Source organism: Sceloporus undulatus, chromosome 2 (assembly GCF_019175285.1).
Source record: "Sceloporus undulatus isolate JIND9_A2432 ecotype Alabama chromosome 2, SceUnd_v1.1, whole genome shotgun sequence".
NCBI classification, from domain to species: Eukaryota; Metazoa; Chordata; class Lepidosauria; order Squamata; family Phrynosomatidae; genus Sceloporus; species Sceloporus undulatus.
Window position 1 is genome coordinate 136,246,199 of NC_056523.1, and position 16,246 is coordinate 136,262,444.

At 41.6% G+C, this 16,246-nt stretch overlaps 1 protein-coding gene across 1 annotated transcript in view; it reads left to right on the forward strand.

Annotated features, from left to right (window-relative positions):
• The first annotated feature begins 451 nt into the window (after positions 1–451).
• ST6GALNAC1 (ST6 N-acetylgalactosaminide alpha-2,6-sialyltransferase 1) overlaps positions 452–16,246 on the forward strand; it is a 36,549-nt gene continuing 20,754 nt past the window's right edge. Inside the window, exons 1-3 of the mRNA XM_042454291.1 lie at positions 452–669; positions 13,907–14,723; positions 15,957–16,125. Of these exons, the coding sequence (XP_042310225.1) occupies positions 554–669; positions 13,907–14,723; positions 15,957–16,125 (1,102 nt within the window). The 5' untranslated portion in view covers positions 452–553. The remainder of the gene's footprint in view (positions 670–13,906; positions 14,724–15,956; positions 16,126–16,246) is intronic.

A 16,246-nucleotide genomic window follows, 5' to 3' on the forward strand; every position in this document is an offset into this window, starting at 1 on the left:
AGACAAGCAACCCTCATGTTACTCAACCTTCCTTTCTCCCCCCCCCCCCCATGTGACTTCAGTCACTTTGTTTAAAAGAGGAAACTTTGGCAGGTGTGAGCTGTTACTCTCGAATGAGGAAAGATGCACCTGCCTAAATACTGTTCTACATAACTTTGTCAAGGAGATCCATGCCTTTCCCTGCCTGCTCACCTTTCACACAAAGACATGCCATCTGTCAGCACCAGATAATATTTGCTTCTAACAAACACAAAAGGTGTTATTTTTACAAAAACTGTTTATGTGGATAATGTGATTCATAGCAACCCCTTGTTTGACTTCTGGGAGTCTCTCTATTGGCATGTTTTGTGTGCAAGAGTCATTAATCTGATATGAGGAGGAAGTAACCTTTTTCTGTCAAAGGAATGCTATATTAGTGGCAAGCTGAAAAGAGAGTGTACCCTGCCCTCCTTGTCCAAGTGATATCAGGGGAGCATACCTGTGGATTTGATTATTCTGCAGGGTGTCCGTGGCATGGAAGCTAAAGATCTCCTGGGATGTTTAGCATGAAATCATGAGATCACTCAGGTGGAGGTTTCCTAAGGTGTCCTGGCTGCTTTTCATGGTTATTTTGCTCCTTGTTCTCTCTTTTGCTGCCTACATTGGCTTTCCAGAAAAATATCCATACAGGTAAGACAAGACATCTCCTTCTCAGATATGCTTTATTATGTGCTCTTTGCTGTAGCAAACAAACCATTCTGATCTTTCTTTAGATACTGAAATACATAATGTTATCATAGTTATCTCTGTCTTCTCTCTCACATGGATATGTCCACAATATTTCCCAGGTAACTTAAATTAGTCTGTTGTTAAAATAATATTTTTCTGTAACTAGCTCACTTTGTAAGGCTTTGATGAAATTCAAAAGTGACAACATACTCATGACAATAACCTTTTCTACTCTTTCACAAAATACCATGTACAAGACTAGTTAGGCCTACAAACAGATACAGTGAATGGGAATGAACTCCATATTGTGGTAAAATGCAAAATATGCCTGAGGTTCATGATGTGGACACTGGAATTTGTTTCATGATCAACTTGGCTATCCCTGCGTTTGTAAGAATTTAATATATCCAGACATTTATAAACCAGAAAGCTACTTATAATGAACTTATTTCTTAGACTAAGTATAAAAATATTGACTTGCAAATGTGTTTCTGAAATCTGTGTGTGTTGAGCATAACATCAGATGAGCTACAGATTCATTGGGGTAGATGGCTGTCTGGTTTAGGTGGGTTTCCCCCCCTTATTCATAAGAATTATGCCTAATCCAATTGCTAGCTCCAAATTACCAGACTAGACCCACTGAATCCATGTGGACTTGGTAATTTAATACTGATCTAAATTCCTTTAATTCAAATATTCTGCCTTAGTTTGGACTAAGAACAGAATTTACCATCATGTATATTCATAGTATCAATGAGCATGAAACACTAAAAAGGTTTTTAAAAATCACTTGTACTATAAATCGAAGTGGAAGGAGAGGATAGTTGTAGTTTATTTTTCTTAAATATTCAGTATTATTCTTATGCTATACAAAAGGGAAAATTAACAAAGAAACAGAACAAGAAAGGTGTGATCTAGCCACAGGAAAATACTTCCAGATTTCATTATTTCAATCAAAAAGTAGTACTGTTTTGAGTATTTCTAGTCTAAATTAGAGAATTTATCCATTAGGAATTAGCTAAGAAGATAAGGAGTATAGCCCTATCAGAGAAGTTAGTTTACAAATTAAGATTGGCTAAAGGAGATATAAAAGAAAGCTTTTTTGGTATCATATGAAAACCATTAATTACTTTTATGTGTCAAAGTAATGGTGAATTTAAACCTCTGAATGACTAAGTTAAATTTTGGATTAATAATTAAACAAATAAGATTATAATAATATGTAAAGGAATAGAATGAAAATTGCAGATATAAGAGGTTTGACAGAGGCTGCATCTGCACTGCAGAAATAATCCAGTTTGAGACTGCTTTAACTGCCATAGCTCAATGTAATGGAATTCTGGAATTTGCAGTTTTAGGAGGTATTTAGACCTTTCTGGGAGAGAGCTCTGGTGCCACCACAAATTACAAATCCCAGGATTCCATAGCATGGATTTGAAGTTAAAGCACTGTCAAACTGTGTTATTTCTGCAGTGTGGATGGAGCCAGAGTGATATTTCTATTATGTACTATAAATTAAAGGAGGGATGGGAAGGACATTGGTTGTTTGTAAAAAGGGTGTGAATTCTAATACTGGGATTGTACTATTGATAAATATCAATAAATTTTAAAAGATTTTTTAGTCAAAAAGTGGTGCTGAGCATGTGCTTAACTTTCTCACTGATATAAGTAGCCCTTATAAACTTCCATATCAGGCATCCTAGACTCTCTAATAAAATGTCTGATTAAAGTACAGTTATTTGTGCTTACATACAGTTAAAGTTAATCTTCAACATAAAGGAAGGGCAAAAGCGCAGGACCTGGGCCTCGTCTGGTTTTCAGGTTGGACAAATGCTGAAGCACTCTATGTGTTTGTGTATGTATGTTTTACATTTAAAACTAAATAAAATTAGCTATAGATCTGTAACAGATTTAAAAATATCTTAAATTAATTCTTTGTTAAATATTAACCATATTACAGTTCTTCGCACATGTCATTAACAAATAAAATTCCCATTTGTGTTTGATTTTTAGTAACTTTTATGACTATCTAAACAAGTTATCTTTACTATGGCATTTACTACTGTTAATTGCTATCCAGAGTAGTGACATATGGTAACTGTATGAATGAGAGGCCTCCAAGACCCCCTGTTATGAGCAGCTCTGCTCCGGTCCTGCAGACTTCCATGTGGCTATCTTGTGGCTTCCTTGATGGAGTCTATCCACCTGTAATGTGATCTTCCTCTTTTCCTACTGACTCCCACTTTACCAAGCATAAGTCATGTCATCTCATTTGGCTTCTAGGGAAAGTTAAGTCTTGATAGCTCTAGGGCCCATTGGTCATTTACCAGTCCCTGCTAGCCACAAGCTCTCCTCTAGCATGGCATTTCAAACAAGCTGAACTACTGGAGAGGGAAGCACAGGTAAACCATTTTGGAATCTCTTTTACTGTGAAAACTCTATTGTGGAAAATCCAAAAGGAAGTAAGAGATAGTGCTGGAAGATGGGACTCCTAGGTCAGAAGGCACACAACCGGTTACTTGGGGAAAGCAGGGGACAAGTATGAATAGTGCTGTGTCGAATGATGCAACTAGACATTTACCATTGTGCTGAACTGAAAGGAACTGAATTTGTTACCCATGCTGGTTGATATAAATTTTGGAATCAATGATAACCCTTGGATGACCCCTGGCCAGACTCCTAGCTTGACCGCCATTACTGGCAAGGCGACAAGACATGTACACATTCCTTAGAGGAACAGGCACATTAACATCTCAGAAGGTCTGGGAAGTCGCATGAAGGGATTATCTCAAGCCAGAAAGAGTAAAATGTTTGCCTTTCCTGGAGCTATCACCCCCTCCTCAAGTCTGTTGTCCGAACAACTTAAGTCCTAGATATTATCAGAGCCAGACATCCAGGTGAAAGAAAGCAATTAAACACCTTTGTTCCAATCACCAAAACTCTCTGCCCTCAGGCCAGATTTGGCCTATAAAAGGTCCCCACTTTTGCTGCTCAGCGCGCCATTTACAAGGTCTACTTACTCCACGTCAGTCGTCCTCTGTTCTGGTAGCCGGCATTTCTGTTCAAACCCAGGTTGCGGAGTAGATCTGTCTCACTGTCCAACATCCCATTCGCTTCCCGGAGGAAGACTACATCTTGGTGAGTATACCATTAGCAAAGCCTAAACATCTTTTCCAACATTTCCAACCTTTCCTCCTGAGCCTTGAATGTGTGTGTGTGTGCATTGTGTGTGTTCCCCTTTTTTTTCAATAAAGTAGACATTTAGTTATTGCAATCTGTCTCAGCTTCGGTTATTGGGAGGCCCTGGTCTTCTCCGTATACACATCGGGAGACGATCTCGGAGGGCTCTTGTAGCCAGCCCCCTCTTGCAATATTTGGACTAATAACAGCATAATAAAATTCCCCTAACAGACCCTTGGCTACAAATTGATAACGGCATTCAACACACTTATTTCTGTGTATACCCCACTTGTTACCTTGCACTTTTTCATCCTTCACCCAATAGTACTCTCTTTTGCCAATGCCCACCTCACCCAACCATTATGTCTGTTCCAGCTCCAAGGTTGTTGCGCATCCATGTGTTATCTCTTCTTCACTTCCACCAACACACACTGCCAGTTTCGGACTCCCTCATCGTCTCTTTTTGTTCTTAATGGTAACAGCACAAAAGGTTTTTAGTCTGTTCAGTTCATGTACCTGAAAGAGCCTCAAACACAACTGGGCAATGTAGGCTGGCTACATGAAATAGGCTGCAAAAAGGACACCACCTCTGTCAAGGATGTGCTGATGCAGGAAGCCTGCATTTCCACTTCAGGTGGGTCTCTGGGGAGTGCAGAAATCCCACAAGAAGCTGGATATAATAGGATCTGAGTGTCCCCACAGACTGCAATCAATGGGAAATATTTAACCAGTGAATTGACCAACATGCCAATCCTATCCCTCTCCATTTGCAGTTCCAATTTACAGCTTCAACAACTACCAAATGTTCAGCATTGTTTGCACAATTCTTTGGGGCATGTCCATAAATTTTACAGTGCAAACAGTTCTGTTAATAATTGTAAAGGTGCTAGTATTTACAAGTTTACCCTGTTGATAAAGCTGGAGGTGACGCCTGGCAGTATTTTTGTACCTAATATGTTCGCTTAGGAATTCTCTAAACTTTGAGATGAATGGAGGATGAGAATTATGCATGAGTTAAAAACTATATCAAAGATATGAAAAAATAGTAGGTCACTGAGGGGTGGAAGTTTGTATTTCTATACAACGCACCTGAATGTAGATTGACGGTGTCCATCCCTACCTTGAGATTATATAGTGTGCTTCCAGTTCCATACATGTTGCCATGAGACAGAAAATGTAACAGCAAGACTTTTACTCCAAATAATACTTCTGTGACAAGATTAAAACTACCATTTCTGTTTTGACATCATAATAGCCCTTCATTATCTAGAGCTAATCCTGTGGCCCTTGTAGTTACACATTTGATTTATGCTTTCATTACTACCAACCCACCAAAACAACAAGTCATTGCAATTCTGATTTAGAGCACAAAGCTACCTTCCACAAATATTTGTGCAGACATTATAGCCCTTGTTATGAAGGCCCCTTTAGAGAATATCCTTCTGGTGGTTTTTCCATAAAGTACTCATAACAAGTAGTACAATTTGTGTTTATCACATTGTTTCAATGGTGGTGAGTTTTTTCCACCATCTCCAATTGTCAGGGATGGCTTTAATGCTCTTTTCATCTCAATAGGTTTTTTAACCCCATCTCCAAACCATACTTGGGTTACAGCCTCCAGTCCTGGACGGGGTCACACTCTCCCCCAGTGACTGTGTTCGCAGTCTGGGGGTGCTCCTTGACTCGTCGCTCCTGATGACAAATCAGGTGAATGCAACGGTCAGGAGTGCCTGTTATCAGCTTCGGCTGATACGCCAGCTGCGCCCTTTTCTGGAAGTAAGGGACCTTGAGACTGTTGTGCACGCACTGGTAACCTCACACCTCGACTTCTGTAATGTGCTCCTTTGTCCTTGACCCGGCTACCTTTGTCCTTGACCCGGAAACTTCAGCTGGTCCAAAACATGGCAGCCAGGCTTGTTTCAGGAACATCTAGGAGGGACCACATCACTCCTGTCTTGAGGTCCCTCCACTGGCTGCCTATCAGCTTCCGGGCCCAGTACAAGGTGTTGGTTATCACTTTTAAAGCCCTAAATGGCTTGGGTCCAAGCTATCTTAGAGACTGCCTCCTCCCGTACAATCCTCCCTGCGCTCTCCGCTCCTCTGGGAGGAGTTTGCTGCAGCCTTCAAAATCTAGACTTGCGGCTACCTCTCAGAGGGCATTCTCTGTTGTCGCCCCTAAGCTCTGGAACGACCTGCCGGATGAGATCTGTCAGTTAACATCTTTAGACAGCTTTTAAAAAGCTGTCAAGAAGGATCTCTTCTGGCAGGCCTTTCCAGATTAATTTTTTTCCCAGCCCAGGCTCCCGGGCTCCCCGATTTCCCTTATTCCTCTCGTGGCCCCATCCCCTGATGGTGAGGATTACTGAGGGTTTTGGGGTTTAGTTTAGGATAGTATAATTATACATTGTTATAGTCCCATTTTAATACATTAAGTGTTTAATATTTTTTTAAGGGGGGGAAGGGAGTATAAATATTTATGTATATTTTATTGTGTAAATTTTTATGTTGTTCACTGCCCAGATTGGCTTTGCCACCGGGCGGTATAGAAATAATAATAATAATAATAATAATAATAATAATAACTTGCATAGCTTTGAGGTTCTAATCCCTCCTGTAAATCCAGAGCCACCTTGATCCCACCCTACTCTATGAAATGCTGCATTTCAGTTTATCTCCACAACAAACACACCTGGCAGTAGAATTACACCTCTGGAGTTCTCTGCAGGTGTAACTGGGGCTTTCAAGGCACATGAGTCCTTCTCATCCACAGACCAAAGCGTTCATCCACTGATATAAGATCTTATCATCTGATAACCATAGAATTGTAAGGTATAACCAGGGCCATTTAGTCCAGCTCACTACCACACATGAATAGACAGCTAAAACATTCCTGAGAGATGGCCATCCAACCTCTGTTTTAAAACTTCAAATGAAGGAGAGCCCATCACCTTCTAAGGGAGCCTGTTCCACTGTCAAATAGCTATTAACATCAGGGAGTTCTTCCTACTGTTTAGACAGAATCTATTTAGTTGCAGTTGGAATGCATTGATTTCCAACCTAATCTCTGCAACAGCAGAAAAGCAACTTGCTTCATCTTCTCATAGGACTTAGTTTGCAGATCTTTGACCATATTGGTCACCTTCCTCTAAATATGTTCCAATTTATTAATATCATTCTTGAACTATGGTGCCTAGAATGGGACACAGTATTCTAGGTGTGGCCTGACCAAAGCAGAACAGAGAGATACTGTTCCCTGGACACTATGATCCTGTTGATGTAGCCTAGAATTGCATTGGGTTTTTTGGCCAATACATTACACTGTTGTCTCATGTTTAACCTGCAATATACTAAGACCCCTAGATCTATTTCACATGTACTGTCATCCTATATTTGAGCATTTCAATTTTACTGGCTCAGAGTCCTGCCTAAACCTTACATTTCTCCCTGTTCAAAAAAGCGGCCGCCCGGCTGGACGGGCAGGCCACTTTGCCGCTAGAAGCGGCGAACAACTACAAGTCCCAGAGTACTCTGGGACTTGCCCCGGCCCCTTATTGGTGCGCGGGGCGGAAGTAGAGATGCTTCCGCCCTACGACGCTCTAGGGGCCGGGCTCTGTGGTCTGGGAGTTCCGGTCCTCCAGGGCAGCTCATTGGTTAGCTGCCCTGGAGGAGGAGTCTCCCGGATCGGGTGATCTGGGGGCAGAGCCAGGGCCTATTTAAGGCCGCGCGGCTGGCTCTGGCCCCCAGTTGGCGCTTGGCTTCGTACAGGACAGAGCCAAGCAGGAAGGGAGGAGGCAACGGAGTGCTTCTCCCATCCACCCACTGCTTTGTTTGTGGGTTTTTGTCACAACTAGGTGTCGGCAGCATAGGCCAGGATCTGCACGGTGTGGTACCAGGGCTACGGAGCTCTAGTTTGGGAGTCAGTCAGGACCCAGGGGTGAATAGGGCTGGCGTATGGCCATTGCGGGGGCCATAACGCGAGGATGCCTCCCAGTGACTAGGGGCTTAGCGAATATGTGAACGCATGGCAGAGTTGCGGTCAATCGGTGTTCCTTAGCCCCTAGTTCATCCCAATGTCTGTTGGGTACCAGGTTTTGCTAATCAGACAAACATGGAGTTGTTTGATTTCGCAGATCCTGACCTCATGCTTGGTGCCAACCCTACCAATTGTTTGCTTTTAATAAAGTTGTGGCCTTTCCTCCAGCTTGGTCTCCTGTGGTTATTTGGCAGCAGCATCTGAGGCAATTCATTTTGTTAGTATTGGCCCAGCTTTCCAATCTGCTAAAGTAATTTTGAACCCTGAACCTCTCCTCTGGGGTGTTCAATACCCCTCCTAATTTGGTGCCATCTGCAAAGTTGATAAGCTTGTCCTCTATTCCATCAATGCTGTTGAATGACTCCAAGTTATTTTTTTACTTATGGTAACCCTAAGGCAAAATTATCATGGGTTTTATCATCTGTCAACCAGTTACAAAGCCACAATAGCACTGTCTAGTCCTTATTTTACCAGCTTGTTTGCAAGAATATCATGGGGGACTTTGTCAAAAACCATAAGAAATCACAGTACACTATATATCCACAACATTCCCTTTATCTACTAAGCTTGTAATTTCCTCTCCATTAAAAAAAAAACAGATAAAATTAGTGTGACATGACTTGCTTTTGAGAAATGTAGGGCCCCAACAATTTGGAACAACCTTCCGGAAGAGCTTCGACTCATTCCCACCTTGAACGCCTTCAAAAAGGTGCTGAAAACATACCTCTTCCGGCAAGCATACCCTCCTGATCTTTCATAGATTCAACAAGTTCGCTACCTCCCGATTAGGAGTCTACCTCAGGCTGTGATAAATGTTTATACTGTATTGTACCAATAGTTTTTAGATGAGATATGTTTTATATTGTGATTTTAAATAATTGTTATTAGTATCATTGTGTTTGTATAATTCTGTTGTAATCCCACCTCGATCCATCGGGAGAGGCAGGACAATATAAATAAAACTTCTTCTTCTTCTTCTTCTTCTTATTATTATTATTATTATTATTATTATTATTATTATGTTGGCTGTCTCTTAGCTATCACACCATTCTTTTCTAACTGCTCACAGACTGGCTGTTTATTTATCTGTTCTAGAACTTTTCTTGATATTGACATCAAGCTGACTGGCTGGTAGTTGCTTGAATCATCCCCCCTTTCTCTCTCTCTTTTGGAGATGAAGACATTAGCTATGACCTCTCCTGTTTTCCAAGACTTCTCAGAGATTATTGGCAAATTCCTTTAACATCCTTAGAAGCAGTTCATCCAACCCTGGAGACTTGAATTCATTTAGAGAAGCTGCATTATCATGAACTACCTCTTTAACTATTCAAGTCTCAAACTCGGTTACTGCATCATCTGCACTAGGTAGATCACTGTTTTCCTTTTGGAAAAGGTCTGAGGTAAAGGAGGTGTTGAGCAATTCTGTCCCCTGTTAGTATTTCACTACTTTTTCCCATACAGTTGCTCTACCGCTTTATTGTTCTTTGTCTTGATCTGAACTTAGCCAAATAGCCCTTTTTAGTCTTTTTAACTTCTCTAGCAAGCCTGAGCTCATTCTGAGCTTTAGATTTTCTAATTTTCTCCCTGAAAGTACTAACTCTTTGTGTGTGTGTGTGTGTGTGTGTGTGTGTGTGTGTGTGTGTATTTGCTGCTTCCCACATCTTGGGTTCTATTTGTCTGTTTGTTAATTCACTACTTCCCCCCCCCCCCAGCAAATGCCAAAACTCTTGTAGGTGGCTTTCCCTGCCATGCAAAGTTGAATTCATATTCTGTCATCAAGACAGCATCCCTACAGGAAAGTAATTACTGTGATCAGCAGTGACAGACATCCAGATAGGATAATGGCTTGCAAGAGATCAGAGCATCTCAGAGACAGAAGCAATTTCCCAAGGGGTTGCCACCTCAGTCCATTTGCCCAAACACCTGCAATCTTTCCCTTATGCTTTGGTGAATGACAAAGGAAAACATCATGTCTTCTGGTTGTTTTTCAAAGCCCCAGTATGTGAAAATGGATTCATATACTGTATACAGTATATATATAAGCATTGCTTATCAGGCCAGAGTTCTGTTCTTTTCTTTTCCTACCTCTCTGGCAATATGTAAGTCATTATGGACAATTTTCTGATAGATGCTGGTCTATATTTGTGCCAACACAACAAGCAGATCTATCCATGTGTGACATGTGTAACTGCCCTGCTTGATCTAGACACCAGTCAAAGTGAAGGAAACTGCTTAAATGGTTCTGTTGTATACACCTAGCCTTCCAAGAGAGCAGTACAGATTCAGTATCCCTTATCCAAAATGCTTGGGAGCAGAAGTGTTTTGTTGGGATTTTCTAATACCTGTGTTTGTATATATGTACATAACGAAATATCTTTGAGATAGGAACCAAGTCTAAACACAAAATTCATTTATGTTTCATATACATCTTATACCCATAGCCCAGTGATGGTGAACCTTTTACAGACCATGGCTCTTTACAGACCGCTGAAATACACTGGTGCCTTGGGTTACGAAATTAATTCGTTCCGCCATTCCTTTCGTAACCCGAAAATTTCGTAACCCGAAAAGGCTTTCCGTTAGCACTGGAAAGCCTATAGCATTTGAATTTCGCGCCGAAATGAATTTCGTAACCCGAAAAATATTTCGTAACCCGAAACAGTTTTTGCCAATCCAACTTTTTCGTATCCCGGAAATTTCGTAACCCGATCATTTCGTATCCCGAGGCACCAGTGTACGGCGGTCTGCCGGCGCTGCTCTTTGCTGCATGAGGGAGCCGCTGCGTGCAAACCACACGACTCCCTCGCGCAGCAAAAAAGGAGCTCCAAAATGGAGCTCCTTCTTGCGGTGCGGCTATGACACCACGAAGCACCGCGAAGCACCGCTGGCGCACTCGCGGTGTCATAGCCGCCACGACACGTGTGGAAGCACAGCGTCCACTACATAAAAATGACGGCGGCTGTCTGGAACGGCCGCCGTCATTTTTTACTCACAGAGTGCGTATTAGGGTTAGGGAGATGCGGAAACACCGCACCTCCCTAACCCTAGTATGCGCTCCGCGCGTACTTTAATGGCGGTGTGTAACCCGCCCAAGTGCCCAAACTGCAACCCAGAACCACTTATTTATTGCAAAGTGCCACGTCCCTCTGGCTTTCTAGTAAGAAACTCTGGCAAACTCTGTGCTAGGCCAACAACGTGTGCCCACAGGGAGGGCTCTGAGTGCCACCTCTGGCACATGTGCCATAGGTTCACCATCACTGCCATAGCCTGAGGGTAATTTTATACAATTCTTTTAATAATTTTGTACACAAAACAAAATTTGTGTACACTGAACCATCAGAAAGCAAAGGGGTAACTATCTCAGCCACCCATGGAAAATGTTTTTTTTAAAAAAATATTTTGGATTTCATAATGCCAGATAAGGGAGACTCAACATGTACTTGCGCAGTGTAGAAATTCTGTGCCTGCAACTTGTCTTAGTACAGCCAACAACATCTATCAAAGCATGACAAATTGTTTTTGGAAGTCATTCATTCCTGTCGGTCATTATAGCATTTTAAAAAGTGGTTAATTCCCATTGCTTGTATTGAATTCAGGTTTTATTTAGAAATATGCAAATGTGCATTCAAATACATGATAATAATTCAAACAGACACATCGTTCAAAGTTGACGCAGCAGGGGGGTAGGTAGGAAGTGCTGGTTTACTGCTTCGGTGCAATGAGATCTCCTTTGTCTCTTGGTGCAATACAAAAGGGCCTGGGGGAAGAAGGAGCAGTTGGTACGCGCATCTTGCTTTGATTGTGGCATGACCTAGGTCTTACACATGTCCTCGGGTCTGCACTCCTTTCTCACAGGAATTCCACCTGGTGTTCCAAAGTCATCATGACCTCAACAGAACATGCTGGCTCCAGATATGAAATATGAAAATATGGAGACTCTAAATACAATGTGGAGTATGCTGGATATACTAACAGAGCCCCATTTAATGAACTGTTGAATTTTAGTCAAGACTTAAATAAGCCCTACTGATTCAATGACTCAATTCTGGTTTGAATTACCAATTGGATTCCAGCCCACAATTTACAGTGTGATATTTCCAAGCTATTGGATCGACATCTCTGCTTATACCACCATGTGGATGGTCCTCTCTCACCTCCTATACCATCAGAGATACTTATACTATGGAAGCATCTACACTGTAGAAATAATGCTGTTTGATGCCACTTTAAGTGCTATAGCTCCATCTTATGGGATCTTGGGATTTGTAGCTTTACAAGGTCTTTAGCATTCTCTACCAAAGAGTGCTGGTGCCTCACAAAATTACAGATTCCAGGATTCTGTAGGATGGAGCCATGGCAAGTAGAGCCTTTATTTGTTCGTGGTGGTGTAGCACTTCCATTCTCTTCCCAAGGGAGATGGTCATAAAAGAGTACCTTTTGTTGAACTGATTTTTCCAGCATGACAAAAGACATGCTTTTACAACCATCTCCCTTGGGAGAGAGAATGGAAGTGCTACAATGCTATGTGGAGATGCATGGAGAAAGCCCTTCTCTTACCTTTTCTGGACCCCCCAACATAAGGGAAATAGTACTGCATATGGTGGTGCCCCATTGAAAACAATGGGGTTTGTGCCCATGGTGCAGTGTGGCACATGTGCCATTGCCTCTTCTGGCTGTGGCTTTCAGTGTATGCTGAAAACCACGTATAGTGCACCTGCGTTTGACGGCACTGTACTCTCATGCTCAGTTTTACCTTCCTTTTCTCATGCAATAAGGCAGAAAGTGAAGTCAAACTGCATTAATTCTCCAGGGTAAATGCACCTACTGCAGCCTGCAAAGGACTGGAAATATGACCACTGGGCTGAAGAAGGAAAGGGGCAATCAGGCTGATGGGTATGAATGTGGCACAAAGAGCTGGCAGTGCTAGTATTAGTACAAGTTGTAAGTCCCTTCCCCCTTAGACATTTAGTCCTTCAACCTCCTATCCCTTCCTCACACCTTTTACTAGACCTGCTATTTGGTTTTTGCTTTCATACACAGAACACATTTTTCAGTCTTGTAGCAACATTTTGTCCTGGTTGGATTATTGCAATGTGTGTTGTACATGAAGTTGCTTTGAAATCCATTCAGAAGCATCAATTAGTGTACAATGCAGCTGCCAGCAATTTTTTTTTAATTTGCACCTTCTATTCAGATCACATCTGGCCAGTCTTAAAAGAACTGTGCTGGCTGCCTGTTTGTTGCCAAGGCCAGTTCAAACCACTGATATTTACCATCAAAGTTGAAATGGATTGGAAGCTGAAAGAGCACCTTCTCTCATATCTATTTGCCTGTGATTTAAATTTATTTGCTGGTGTCCTGTGCCAAGTGCTTCCTTCTTTAAATATGAGGCAGTTAACTGGAATAGACAAACTATGGAATCAAGGAGAATCAACCAGCATTAAAGTTATTATCTTTGGGGTATCAGACAAATTTTTTCCTATTCTCCCAGTCTAGTAAATATGGCTGATCTCTGAACATTTATCTCCCACTTTTATGTCTGTGTTAAGTTGGCATTAGAGCTGCATCATTACTTGTGTTATGGTACCCTATGCTAGAATCAAGAGGGCTGTTTGTATTTTTGTTGAACAGGAGTCAATAAATATTTCACATTTAATAAATATAAAGCCCATGATATTCCTTAGATAAAAGCAATCTTAAAATATTATGATATCAAGTAAACTTACCCCATTTTAATTCACCTGTTAGTATTTTTATGTGTGCATTATATGTAGCTTCAATTCTTACGATTTTTTTAAAGCTATAAAAGCTCACATTCATCATACATAGTTTCTAACCAGGGCTTGACCTAAACCATAACTCAGAGAACCCGTCTTTTGTCAAGTGGCGGGGGGGACGGGACCCTGTGCAGTAAACTGCATATGTACACTAAACTGTATAAAATAGATTATATGTAATTATGTGTTTTTCTTAATCACCTTTTAGTCAATTTTCTTATTTTCGCCGTGCCTCTGAAGTGCCACAAGTGGATATCCAACAGGCTACCCTGGAACCTGTAACTGCCAATGGAGAGACGTCAAAGCTGCCAGATGTGATACTGGGATCAAACAGCTCCCGACTGGAGCAAGATGTTGTTAAGAGATTAGGAGCGAACAATGAACTATATGCCCAAGATGCTGCACTCCAAGGCTCAATAAAACCAACAGAGACGGAAGCCAGGAATAAGAGTATTATATCAGTATCCACTAAAAAGGTAGCTGAAGACAAGTTAAGGCCCATGCCAAATAAGAATCTAGTTACAGACAGGAGAGTATCACTCACAGCAGGTCAAAATCATGATGAGGCTGTGGATGCAAACCTAGCACGGAATAAAAAACAAAGTGAGAAGACTGTTGCACCAGTATCCCATTCAAAGGAAGAAAAAAATAAAGGCACAGTACCAAGGCACCAGAGAAAGAAACAATTTGAATCTATACATGTGACACAAGCATCCAGTCCAAAGCAGAGCACAGCAACCAATCTGCTGCCTCTTCAAGGGAGAAATGTCACACTACCATCCAATGCAAATCAAACCAAGAAGAAACAACCTAGAGAAACCAGCAAAACTAAAGAGCACTCTGCCAACATTGAGCCAGTTTCTGCCATTGTGGATCACAAATCATCTGCCTCTACAGTTCAACAGACCACACATTTAATTCCTCCAACACTCCCCAGAAAAAGATTTAAAGCATCTGATTTCAAATCTGAGCCCCACTGGGATTTTGAAGACCAATATCTCCTAGACAATTCAACCCTACCATCAGTAAGTAGCTATGGCATCATAAATCTCCTAAAGATGCTGCCACTTCTGTAGGACATGCAAAGATAATAGCTATCTATAGATCTAGTTTTGTCCACTTTAATTGTTTTATCATCTAGGAATCAGAGTAAAGTGTACAACTGACTATGGTGGGAGGTTTCTTATATTTCCTGCCATGGTAAATTATTTGGTTTAACTGGATTCCAACAGGGGTTTTTAAACATCTGCAGTCATCCCTCCATTTTTGCAGACCCCCTCCCCTTACGAAAATGGAAGTTCTCACATACTGGCTTGAATGGCCACATGCGCCATTTTAACCCTTCTCACTTGCCAGTCTGCGAATGACTGTGGACTATTCTGAGTCCATTAAAATGGAGGGAGGACTGTACACTGATCTTACATTATTAGTCTAATGAAACAAGAAACTACTAAGTTGCACCTGATAGCTTCTTATGGCTTCATTATGCTTTTGCATACACACGAGATCCTAATGATAGCATATGACTTGCCCACCTTGAACATCTAGTGGTGACTAATATTCATTCTCTGGGTGTTTTTTTTTTAAAACCTGCCATTTCTAATATCAGATATCTGTCTGTTTGTTTTTCTGCACCAAGGCTGGCCTTACTTGTTTGATTCGAAATGCAGCAGAGCATTGCTGGAAAATGATGCCATCTCACACACTGGAAACTGAGCAAATAATTACCCCTCCCTAATGTTTTGGGTGAAATTACTGTATTTAATCCTCTGTTGCCAGAGGTGATATGAGGACATGGATTGAGATCCTCTTTGTGGGCATAACTACACCAGTGGTGGTGGTGATGTAGTGACAGAGAAAGAGAGGTTGCAAATGCTGTGACCACAGCCAAAGCCATCCCCCCACCACTATGGAACTCCAATAAAAGAAAAAGGGGCTTATTGATATAAGGGACTCTTATGGTAGCAGATTCACCACCAAGATTCTAATGCTTACTGCCACTTAGAGCTACCACTGTATCTGCTTCCTATATTTGTTATCTCTGTTGCAAGGTATGTTATTGCTTATTTAAGTTGGGCAAATGGTCGTATGTGTAGAGCTTTAATTACATCCAGCTGTTCAAGAGCAACACCACAGCTGGCAACAAAGATATAGGCACAAAAGCCAGATCCTGTGGCAGGAACATGCTTTTGGTTAGACAAATTTTGTTCCTTGAACAGACACTTCCTTACTTCAGTTCTCCCTTTTTGTATTTCAAGAGCTGCCCAGATTCTCTGCGGGTCAAGGCTGCCAAGTCTGACTGGCTAAAGGATGTTTTCCTGCCCAACATCACCCTGTTCATGGACAGGAGCCATTTCAGTGCCAGTGAATGGGAGCGAATGGAACATTTCCCCCCACCTTTTGGTTTCATGGAGCTAAACTATTCATGTGAGCAACTCTTCCAGGGGGATGCAGACAAGGGCTGAATGCAAGGCCTCTACTCTCTTGAGCAAGGAGTCAAAGATCTCATATTCAGGGACCTGGGAACTGTTTTTAAGATGTGGGAAGC